We start from the raw sequence: 12,062 nt of genomic DNA on the forward strand, positions 1-12,062 counted from the left end.
GTATATCAGGAGAGGAGGGTTAGATAGTGGAAGGAGCAGAGTCCTCCAGCAGCACAGGGTATATCAGGGGCGGAGGGTTAGATAGTGGAAGGAGTAGAGTCCTCCAGCAGCACAGGGTATATCAGGAGATGAGGGTTAGATAGTGGAAGGAGCAGAGTCCTCCAGCAGCACAGGGTATATCAGGAGAGGAGGGTTAGATAGTGGAAGGAGCAGAGTCCTCCAGCAGCACAGGGTATATCAGGAGAGGAGGGTTAGATAGTGGAAGGAGCAGAGTCCTCCAGCAGCACAGGGTATATCAGGGGCGGAGGGTTAGATAGTGGAAGGAGTAGAGTCCTCCAGCAGCACAGGGTATATCAGGAGAGGAGGGTTAGATAGTGGAAGGAGCAGAGTCCTCCAGCAGCACAGGGTATATCAGAAGAGGAGGGTTAGATAGTGGAAGGAGCAGAGTCCTCCAGCAGCACAGGGTATATCAGGAGAGGAGGGTTAGATAGTGGGAAGATCAGAGTCCTCCAGCAGCACATAGTATATCAGGAGAGGAGGGTTAGATAGTGGAAGGAGCAGAGTCCTCCAGCAGCACAGAGTATATCAGGAGAGGAGGGTTAGATAGTGGAAGGAGCAGAGTCCTCCAGCAGCACAGAGTATATCAGGAGAGGAGGGTTAGATAGTGGGAAGATCAGAGTCCTCCAGCAGCACATAGTATATCAGGAGAGGAGGGTTAGATAGTGGAAGGAGCAGAGTCCTCCAGCAGCACAGAGTATATCAGGAGAGGAGGGTTAGATAGTGGAAGGAGCAGAGTCCTCCAGCAGCACAGAGTATATCAGGAGAGGAGGGTTAGATAGTGGAAGGAGCAGAGTACTCCAGCAGCACAGAGTATATCAGGAAAGGAGGGTTAGATAGTGGAGGAGCAGGGTCCCCCAGCAGCACATAGTATATCAGGAGAGGAGGGTTAGATAGAGGAAGGAGCAGAGTCCTCCAGCAGCACAGAGTATATCAGGAGAGGAGGGTTAGATAGTGGAAGGAGCAGAGTCCTCCAGCAGCACAGGGTATATCAGGAGAGGAGGGTTAGATAGAGGAAGGAGCAGAGTCCTCCAGCAGCACAGAGTATATCAGGAGAGGAGGGTTAGATAGTGGAAGGAGCAGAGTCCTCCAGCAGCACAGGGTATATCAGGAGAGGAGGGTTAGATAGTGGAAGGAGCAGAGTCCTCCAGCAGCACAGAGTATATCAGGAGAGGAGGGTTAGATAGTGGAAGGAGCAGAGTCCTCCAGCAGCACAGGGTACATCAGGAGAGGAGGGTTAGATAGTGGAAGGAGCAGAGTCCTCCAGCAGCACAGAATATATCAGGAGAGGAGGGTTAGATAGTGGAAGGAGCAGAGTCCTCCAGCAGCACAGGGTATATCAGGAGAGGAGGGTTAGATAGTGGAAGGAGCAGAGTCCTCCAGCAGCACAGGGTATATCAGGAGAGGAGGGTTAGATAGTGGAAGGAGCAGAGTCCTCCAGCAGCACAGAGTATATCAGGAGATGAGGGTTAGATAGTGGAAGGAGCAGAGTCCTCCAGCAGCACAGGGTATATCAGGAGAGGAGGGTTAGATAGTGGAAGGAGCAGAGTCCTCCAGCAGCACAGGGTATATCAGGAGAGGAGGGTTAGATAGTGGAAGGAGCAGAGTCCTCCAGCAGCACAGGGTATATCAGGGGCAGAGGGTTAGATAGTGGAAGGAGTAGAGTCCTCCAGCAGCACAGGGTATATCAGGAGAGGAGGATTAGATAGTGGAAGGAGCAGAGTCCTCCAGCAGCACAGAGTATATCAGGAGAGGAGGGTTAGATAGTGGAAGGGGCAGAGTCCCCCAGCAGCACAGAGTATATCAGGAGATGAGGGTTAGATAGTGGAAGGAGCAGAGTCCTCCAGCAGCACAGGGTATATCAGGAGAGGAGGGTTAGATTGTGGGAAGATCAGAGTCCTCCAGCAGCACAGGGTATATCAGGAGAGGAGGGTTAGATAGTGGAAGGAGCAGAGTCCTCCAGCAGCACAGAGTATATCAGGAGATGAGGGTTAGATAGTGGAAGGAGCAGAGTCCTCCAGCAGCACAGGGTATATCAGGAGAGGAGGGTTAGATAGTGGAAGGAGCAGAGTCCTCCAGCAGCACAGGGTATATCAGGAGAGGAGGGTTAGATAGTGGAAGGAGAAGAGTCCTCCAGCAGCACAGAATATATCAGGAGAGGAGGGTTAGATAGTGGAAGGAGCAGAGTCCTCCAGCAGCACAGGGTATATCAGGAGAGGAGGGTTAGATAGTGGAAGGAGCAGAGTCCTCCAGCAGCACAGGGTATATCAGGAGAGGAGGGTTAGATAGTGGAAGGAGCAGAGTCCTCCAGCAGCACAGAGTATATCAGGAGAGGAGGGTTAGATAGTGGAAGGAGCAGAGTCCTCCAGCAGCACAGGGTATATCAGGAGAGGAGGGTTAGATAGTGGAAGGAGCAGAGTCCTCCAGCAGCACAGGGTATATCAGGAGAGGAGGGTTAGATAGTGGAAGGAGCAGAGTCCTCCAGCAGCACAGGGTATATCAGGGGCGGAGGGTTAGATAGTGGAAGGAGTAGAGTCCTCCAGCAGCACAGGGTATATCAGGAGAGGAGGGTTAGATAGTGGAAGGAGCAGAGTCCTCCAGCAGCACAGGGTATATCAGAAGAGGAGGGTTAGATAGTGGAAGGAGCAGAGTCCTCCAGCAGCACAGAGTATATCAGGAGAGGAGGGTTAGATAGTGGAAGGAGCAGAGTCCTCCAGCAGCACAGAGTATATCAGGAGAGGAGGGTTAGATAGTGGAAGGGGCAGAGTACTCCAGCAGCACAGAGTATATCAGGAAAGGAGGGTTAGATAGTGGAGGAGCAGGGTCCCCCAGCAGCACATAGTATATCAGGAGAGGAGGGTTAGATAGAGGAAGGAGCAGAGTCCTCCAGCAGCACAGAGTATATCAGGAGAGGAGGGTTAGATAGTGGAAGGAGCAGAGTCCTCCAGCAGCACAGAGTATATCAGGAGAGGAGGGTTAGATAGTGGAAGGAGCAGAGTCCTCCAGCAGCACAGAGTATATCAGGAGAGGAGGGTTAGATAGTGGAAGGAGCAGAGTTTATCAGGAGAGGAGGGTTAGATAGTGGAAGGAGCAGAGTACTCCAGCAGCACAGAGTATATCAGGAGAGGAGGGTTAGATAGTGGAGGAGCAGGGTCCCCCAGCAGCACATAGTATATCAGGAGAGGAGGGTTAGATAGAGGAAGGAGCAGAGTCCTCCAGCAGCACAGAGTATATCAGGAGAGGAGGGTTAGATAGTGGAAGGAGCAGAGTCCTCCAGCAGCACAGAGTATATCAGAAGAGGAGGGTTAGATAGTGGAAGGAGCAGAGTCCTCCAGCAGCACAGAGTATATCAGGAGATGAGGGTTAGATAGTGGAGGAGCAGGGTCCCCCAGCAGCACATAGTATATCAGGAGAGGAGGGTTAGATAGAGGAAGGAGCAGAGTCCTCCAGCAGCACAGAGTATATCAGGAGATGAGGGTTAGATAGTGGGAAGATCAGAGTCCTCCAGCAGCACAGAGTATATCAGGAGAGGAGGGTTGGATAGTGGGAAGATCAGAGTCCTCCAGCAGCACAGAGTATATCAGGAGAGGAGGGTTAGATAGTGGGAAGATCAGAGTCCTCCAGCAGAACAGAGTATATCAGGAGAGGAGGGTTAGATAGTGGGAAGATCAGAGTCCTCCAGCAGCAAGAAGTATATCAGGAGAGGAGGGTTGGATAGTGGGAAGATCAGAGTTCTCCAGCAGAACAGAGTATATCAGGAGAGGAGGGTTAGATAGTGGGAAGATCAGAGTCCTCCAGCAGCACAGAGTATATCAGGAGATGAGGGTTAGATAGTGGGAAGATCAGAGTCCTTCAGCAGCACAGAGTATATCAGGAGATGAGGGTTAGATAGTGGAAGGAGCAGAGTCCTCCAGCAGCACAGAGTATATCAGGAGAGGAGGGTTAGATAGTGGAAGGAGCAGAGTCCTCCAGCAGCACAGAGTATATCAGGAGAGGAGGGTTAGATAGTGGAAGGAGCAGAGTCCTCCAGCAGCACAGGGTATATCATGAGAGGAGGGTTAGATAGTGGAAGGAGCAGAGTCCTCCAGCAGCACAGAGTATATCAGGAGATGAGGGTTAGATAGTGGAAGGAGCAGAGTCCTCCAGCACCACAGGGTATATCAGGAGAGGAGGGTTAGATAGTGGGAAGATCAGAGTCCTCCAGCAGAACAGAGAATATCAGGAGAGGAGGGTTAGATAGTGGGAAGATCAGAGTCCTCCAGCAGCACAGAGTATATCAGGAGATGAGGGTTAGATAGTGGGAAGATCAGAGTCCTTCAGCAGCACAGAGTATATCAGTAGATGAGGGTTAGATAGTGGAAGGAGCAGAGTCCTCCAGCAGCACAGAGTATATCAGGAGAGGAGGGTTAGATAGTGGAAGGAGCAGAGTCCTCCAGCAGCACAGAGTATATCAGGAGAGGAGGGTTAGATAGTGGAAGGAGCAGAGTCCTCCAGCAGCACAGGGTATATCAGGAGAGGAGGGTTAGATAGTGGAAGGAGCAGAGTCCTCCAGCAGCACAGAGTATATCAGGAGATGAGGGTTAGATAGTGGAAGGAGCAGAGTCCTCCAACAGCACAGGGTATATCAGGAGAGGAGGATTAGATAGTGGAAGGAGCAGAGTCCTCCAGCAGCACAGAGTATATCAGGAGAGGAGGGTTAGATAGTGGAAGGGGCAGAGTCCCCCAGCAGCACAGAGTATATCAGTAGAGGAGGGTTAGATAATGGAAGGAGCAGAGTCCTCCAGCAGCACAGGGTATATCAGGAGAGGAGGGTTAGATAGTGGAAGGAGCAGAGTCCTCCAGCAGCACAGAGTATATCAGGAGATGAGGGTTAGATAGTGGAAGGAGCAGAGTCCTCCAGCAGCACAGGGTATATCAGGAGAGGAGGGTTAGATTGTGGGAAGATCAGAGTCCTCCAGCAGCACAGAGTATATCAGGAGAGGAGGGTTGGATAGTGGAAGGAGCAGAGTCCTCCAGCAGCACAGGGTATATCAGGAGAGGAGGGTTAGATAGTGGAAGGAGCAGAGTCCTCCAGCAGCACAGAGTATATCAGGAGATGAGGGTTAGATAGTGGAAGGAGCAGAGTCCTCCAGCAGCACAGGGTATATCAGGAGAGGAGGGTTAGATAGTGGAAGGAGCAGAGTCCTCCAGCAGCACAGGGTATATCAGGAGAGGAGGGTTAGATAGTGGAAGGAGCAGAGTCCTCCAGCAGCACAGGGTATATCAGGGGCGGAGGGTTAGATAGTGGAAGGAGTAGAATCCTCCAGCAGCACAGGGTATATCAGGAGAGGAGGGTTAGATAATGGAAGGAGCAGAGTCCTCCAGCAGCACAGGGTATATCAGAAGAGGAGGGTTAGATAGTGGAAGGAGCAGAGTCCTCCAGCAGCACAGGGTATATCAGGGGCGGAGGGTTAGATAGTGGAAGGAGCAGAGTCCTCCAGCAGCACAGGGTATATCAGGGGCGGAGGGTTAGATAGTGGAAGGAGCAGAGTCCTCCAGCAGCACAGGGTATATCAGGAGAGGAGGGTTAGATAGTGGAAGGAGCAGAGTCCTCCAGCAGCACAGGGTATATCAGAAGAGGAGGGTTAGATAGTGGAAGGAGCAGAGTCCTCCAGCAGCACAGGGTATATCAGGGGCGGAGGGTTAGATAGTGGAAGGAGCAGAGTCCTCCAGCAGCACAGGGTATATCAGGAGAGGAGGGTTAGATTGTGGGAAGATCAGAGTCCTCCAGCAGCACAGGGTATATCAGGAGAGGAGGGTTAGATTGTGGGAAGATCAGAGTCCTCCAGCAGCACAGAGTATATCAGGAGAGGAGGGTTGGATAGTGGAAGGAGCAGAGTCCTCCAGCAGCACAGGGTATATCAGGAGAGGAGGGTTAGATAGTGGAAGGAGCAGAGTCCTCCAGCAGCACAGGGTATATCAGGGGCGGAGGGTTAGATAGTGGAAGGAGCAGAGTCCTCCAGCAGCACAGGGTATATCAGGAGAGGAGGGTTAGATTGTGGGAAGATCAGAGTCCTCCAGCAGCACAGAGTATATCAGGAGAGGAGGGTTGGATAGTGGAAGGAGCAGAGTCCTCCAGCCGCACAGGGTATATCAGGAGAGGAGGGTTAGATAGTGGAAGGAGCAGAGTCCTCCAGCAGCACAGAGTATATCAGGAGATGAGGGTTAGATAGTGGAAGGAGCAGAGTCCTCCAGCAGCACAGGGTATATCAGGAGAGGAGGGTTAGATAGTGGAAGGAGCAGAGTCCTCCAGCAACACAGGGTATATCAGGAGAGGAGGGTTAGATAGTGGAAGGAGCAGAGTCCTCCAGCAGCACAGGGTATATCAGGGGCGGAGGGTTAGATAGTGGAAGGAGTAGAATCCTCCAGCAGCACAGGGTATATCAGGAGAGGAGGGTTAGATAATGGAAGGAGCAGAGTCCTCCAGCAGCACAGGGTATATCAGAAGAGGAGGGTTAGATAGTGGAAGGAGCAGAGTCCTCCAGCAGCACAGGGTATATCAGGGGCGGAGGGTTAGATAGTGGAAGGAGCAGAGTCCTCCAGCAGCACAGGGTATATCAGGGGCGGAGGGTTAGATAGTGGAAGGAGCAGAGTCCTCCAGCAGCACAGGGTATATCAGGAGAGGAGGGTTAGATAGTGGAAGGAGCAGAGTCCTCCAGCAGCACAGGGTATATCAGAAGAGGAGGGTTAGATAGTGGAAGGAGCAGAGTCCTCCAGCAGCACAGGGTATATCAGGGGCGGAGGGTTAGATAGTGGAAGGAGCAGAGTCCTCCAGCAGCACAGGGTATATCAGGAGAGGAGGGTTAGATAGTGGAAGGAGCAGAGTCCTCCAGCAGCACAGAGTATATCAGGAGAGGAGGGTTAGATAGTGGAAGGAGTAGAGACCTCCAGCAGCACAGAGTATATCAGGAGAGGAGGGTTAGATAGTGGAAGGAGCAGAGTCCTCCAGCAGCACAGAGTATATCAGTAGAGGAGGGTTAGATAATGGAAGGAGCAGAGTCCTCCAGCAGCACAGGGTATATCAGGAGAGGAGGGTTAGATAGTGGAAGGAGCAGAGTCCTCCAGCAGCACAGGGTATATCAGGAGATGAGGGTTAGATAGTGGAAGGAGCAGAGTCCTCCAGCAGCACAGAGTATATCAGGAAAGGAGGGTTAGATAGTGGAAGGAGCAGAGTCCTCCAGCAGCACAGGGTATATCGGGAGAGGAGGGTTAGATAGTGGAAGGAGCAGAGTCCTCCAGCAGCACAGAGTATATCAGGGGCGGAGGGTTAGATAGTGGAAGGAGCAGAGTCCTCCAGCAGCACAGGGTATATCAGGAGAGGAGGGTTAGATAGTGGAAGGAGCAGAGTCCTCCAGCAGCACAGAGTATATCAGGAGAGGAGGGTTAGATAGTGGAAGGAGCAGAGACCTCCAGCAGCACAGAGTATATCAGGAGAGGAGGGTTAGATAGTGGAAGGAGCAGAGTCCTCCAGCAGCACAGAGTATATCAGTAGAGGAGGGTTAGATAATGGAAGGAGCAGAGTCCTCCAGCAGCACAGGGTATATCAGGAGAGGAGGGTTAGATAGTGGAAGGAGCAGAGTCCTCCAGCAGCACAGGGTATATCAGGAGATGAGGGTTAGATAGTGGAAGGAGCAGAGTCCTCCAGCAGCACAGAGTATATCAGGAAAGGAGGGTTAGATAGTGGAAGGAGCAGAGTCCTCCAGCAGCACAGGGTATATCGGGAGAGGAGGGTTAGATAGTGGAAGGAGCAGAGTCCTCCAGCAGCACAGAGTATATCAGGAGAGGAGGGTTAGATAGTGGAAGGAGCAGAGTCCTCCAGCAGCACAGGGTATATCAGGAGATGAGGGTTAGATTGTGGGAAGATCAGAGTCCTCCAGCAGCACAGAGTATATCAGGAGAGGAGGGTTAGATAGTGGAAGGAGCAGAGTCCCCCAGCAGCACAGAGTATATCAGGAGATGAGGGTTAGATAGTGGAAGGAGCAGAGTCCTCCAGCAGCACAGGGTATATCAGGAGATGAGGGTTAGATAGTGGAGGAGCAGAGTCCTCCAGCAGCACAGGGTATATCAGGAGAGGAGGGTTAGATTGTGGAAAGATCAGAGTCCTCCAGCAGAACAGAGTATATCAGGAGATGAGGGTTAGATAGTGGAAGGAGCAGAGTCCCCCAGCAGCACAGAGTATATCAGGAGATGAGGGTTAGATAGTGGAAGGAGCAGAGTCCCCCAGCAGCACAGAGTATATCAGGAGAGGAGGGTTAGATAGTGGAAGGAGCAGAGTCCCCCAGCAGCACAGAGTATATCAGGAGATGAGGGTTAGATAGTGGAAGGAGCAGAGTCCTCCAGCAGCACAGGGTATATCAGGAGAGGAGGGTTAGATAGTGGAAGGAGCAGAGTCCTCCAGCAGCACAGGGTATATCAGGAGATGAGGGTTAGATAGTGGAAGGAGCAGAGTCCTCCAGCAGCACAGGGTATATCAGGAGATGAGGGTTAGATAGTGGAGGAGCAGAGTCCTCCAGCAGCACAGAGTATATCAGGGGCGGAGGGTTAGATAGTGGAAGGAGCAGAGTCCTCCAGCAGCACAAGGTATATCAGGAGAGGAGGGTTACATAGTGGAAGGAGCAGAGTCCTCCAGTAGCACAGAGTATATCAGGAGAGGCGGGTTAGATAGTGGAAGGAGCAGAGTCCTCCAGCAGCACAGAGTATATCAGGAGAGGAGGGTTAGATAGAGGAAGGAGCAGAGTCCTCCAGCAGCACAGAGTATATCAGGAGATGAGGGTTAGATAGTGGAAGGAGCAGAGTCCTCCAGCAGCACAGGGTATATCAGGAGATGAGGGTTAGATAGTGGAGGAGCAGAGTCCTCCAGCAGCACAGGGTATATCAGGAGAGGAGGGTTAGATTGTGGGAAGATCAGACTCCTCCAGCAGAACAGAGTATATCAGGAGAGGAGGGTTAAGGTAGCCATACATCAGGCGACTTGGCCGCTGATCGACCACGCGATTATTATAATCAGAATCAGATAACAATCGGTGCCACCAAGTGCATGCCCAATCAATTTGGGCTGAAATTAGTCGCCTATATAGGTCAGACATGCTGCAAGATGTCGGGTCGTCGCGGTCAATCGCAACCAATATCAGGCCAAAACTGGTCGCATAGATCAGCTGGACACGCTGTAAGATGTTGAGTCGGTCAATTGGGTGCACGGTGGTAACAGTGAGTGATATCGGGATAAGCGATTAACACAATGAAACCCCCCAGCGTTATTCCCCTAATTTATAAATTTGAGTGCATTTATACATTACCTGTCCTGTGTCGTAGTTCCCATCTGTCTTCCGTATCCATCACTCCGTTAGCCCGACACACACAGCCGGCGCACGTGTGACATCACACAGGCGCCACGCAAGTGCCGTGTATATGGCTAATTGAAGCGTGGCGGATTCAGAAGACAAACAATCAACGTGACATAGAACAGATAATGCACACACATTTATAAATTAGGGGAACAGCGGCAAGGTTGGAATTGCTGAATGCTAAAATTGATTGAGAATCAGCCTGGGGTATATCAGGAAAGGAGTCACACCAGATCATCTCATCAAAATGTGCCCATTGGCATCCATGGTTTCTAGTTACACCACTAATACGGTGACCATACGTCCCGCTTTACCCGGGACGAGTCCCGCCTTCGGGGGGCGCTGTCCCAGGCTGCATGAGGTCCCGGGAAACGTCCCGCTTTTAGCAGCGGGACGTCCCGGCCTCGGGACTCTGGCCACCGTACAATGAACTAGCCGCAGCGTCTACTAGATGCTGCGCTAGTTCATTCCCCGCAGCCCCGCTCCAGCCTGCATTGTCCTCCTCCGGCAGGCACAGGCAGAGCAGGGCTACGGGAAGATGGCGTCCGGAGGCGGAGCCCTGTACTGGAGACTATTTGTGTCTCCAGTACAGGGCTCCGCCTCCGGACGCCATCTTGCCGTAGCCCTGCTCTGCCTGTGAGAGGCTGAGCGGAAGATTGAAGATCGTCCAGGCCAGGGGGAGCTGCACACACCAGAGGCACCAGAGGCCGGCTGCGTGAGGGGACGTCTTCTGCCAGGTGAGTAAATGATTTTTCTTGCAGGTGAAGTGTTTGCCCACATTGTGTACATTTTGTACTGACATGTTTGCCCAAATTGTGTTCATTTTGTACTGACATGTTTGCCCGCATTGCGTTTATCTTGTACTGACATGTTTGCCCGCAGTGCGTTTATCTTGTACTGACATGTTTGCCCGCATTGCGTTTATCTTGTACTGACATGTTTGCCCGCAGTGCGTTTATCTTGTACTGACATGTTTCCCCGCCGTGTGTTCATTTTGTATTGACATGTTGCCTGCCGTGGATTACTTTTGTATGGACATGTTTGCCCAAATTGTGTTCATTTTGTACTGACATGTTTGCCCAAATTGTGTTCATTTTGTACTGACATGTTTGCCCGCAGTGCGTTTATCTTGTACTGACATGTTTGCCCGCAGTGTGTTTATCTTGTACTGACATGTATGCCCGCAGTGCGTTTATCTTGTACTGACATGTTTGCCCGCAGTGCGTTTATCTTGTACTGACGTTTGCCCGCAGTGCAGTGCGTTTATTTTGTACTGACATGTTTGCCCGCAGTGCGTTTATCTTGTACTGACATGTTTGCCCGCAGTGCAGTGCGTTTATCTTGTACTGACATGTTTGCCCGCAGTGCGTTTATTATGTACTGACATGCTTGCCCGCAGTGCGTTTATTTTGTACTGACATGTTTGCCCGCAGTGCGTTTATTTTGTGCTGAAATGTTGCCCCCATTGCGTTTATTTTGTGCTGACATGTTTGCCCCCATTGCGTTTATTTTGTGCTGACATGTTTGCCCCCATTGCGTTTATGTTTGCCCCATTGCGTTTATTTTGTGCTGAAATGTTGCCCGCAATGCGTTTATTTTGTGCTGACATGTTGCCCATTGCGTTTATTTTGTGGTGTCTGGGGTAACTGTTGCTGCATTTATTATTTAATGGTCATAGTTGGCTGTGTTTGCTGCTTTGGGGTTATGGCACACTATTAAATAGCATCACACAGTTTCTGCACACCTATGATGTGAATCCACGTTTGACCACATCACGGCGTAAACACTGCTTTCTTATGCCTCGCTGTTGCATCATTACGTTAGCTCCGCCCATAGAATGTCATGGACATGCCCACTTTTCGCGCGCGCTTCAGACACCACATTTTTCGGTGCGGCGCGCTCAGCGCCCCCCCCCAATTCCCCCCGTCCCAGGTTGAGCCTACAAAAATCTGGTCACTCTAACCACTAACTACCTAGAGGCTGTGCCGCTAGTCTAGTTGAAGGGAGTAAGGCTGCAATGAGCACCTGTCTAATAAGCAAGTAGGAGTTCAGAGTCTTCTGCCAAATAAGTTAAAAAATAATCGTTTTAAAGGTAATGCAAATATCAGGATAGTGACACGACATTTGTTTGTGTACATTCTGCTGGTCTATACATGGTGGCAATTGATATCCCATCCTGCATTGCTGCTCCTTCTTATCAGCGCCCTGACAGGGTTTTCCGCTCACCTGGAAGGGGCTCAGCTCCTCCAAGGGCCCGCACAAGGGAACCGAGAGAGCCTCCAGCCCAGAGCATACATCGTGCAGTGCCATCTGACCGGACCCGGATACGCTGCCTGCAGCTGCTGCCCCGCTTCTACTGGACTTTGCTGCCATCTACTGGTGAAGAATGATCATTGTATTTCGCTATTGCACTCACCAATTTCAGATCTGAGTCTTCACAGCCGTTCATTGACCAATGCTGGGTACACACAATGAGATTTTCTGGCCGATTTACTGTCAGATCGATTATTTCCAACATGTCCGATTTGTTTTCCGATCGATGTCCGAGCATTTTCCGATCGATTTCTGTTCACTTTAAAGAGACTCCGTAACAAAAATTGCATCCTGTTTTTTATCACCCTA

The 12,062-nt window shown here is 51.2% G+C and overlaps 1 protein-coding gene across 4 annotated transcripts in view; it reads right to left on the reverse strand.

The window, feature by feature from the left end:
• LOC137532527 (histone-lysine N-methyltransferase SETMAR) overlaps positions 1-11,777 on the reverse strand; it is a 30,424-nt gene extending 18,647 nt beyond the window's left edge. For all 4 annotated transcript variants that reach the window (XR_011023947.1, XM_068253119.1, XM_068253121.1 and 1 more), the window contains exon 1: positions 11,667-11,777. Coding sequence is in view for 3 of the 4 variants with exons in the window: in XM_068253119.1 (XP_068109220.1) it covers positions 11,667-11,750 (84 nt within the window). In the remaining variant the exon portion in view is untranslated. The remainder of the gene's footprint in view (positions 1-11,666) is intronic.
• Between the last annotated feature and the right edge of the window lie 285 nt (positions 11,778-12,062).

Source organism: Hyperolius riggenbachi, chromosome 9 (genome assembly GCF_040937935.1).
Source record: "Hyperolius riggenbachi isolate aHypRig1 chromosome 9, aHypRig1.pri, whole genome shotgun sequence".
Lineage (NCBI taxonomy): Eukaryota > Metazoa > Chordata > Amphibia > Anura > Hyperoliidae > Hyperolius > Hyperolius riggenbachi.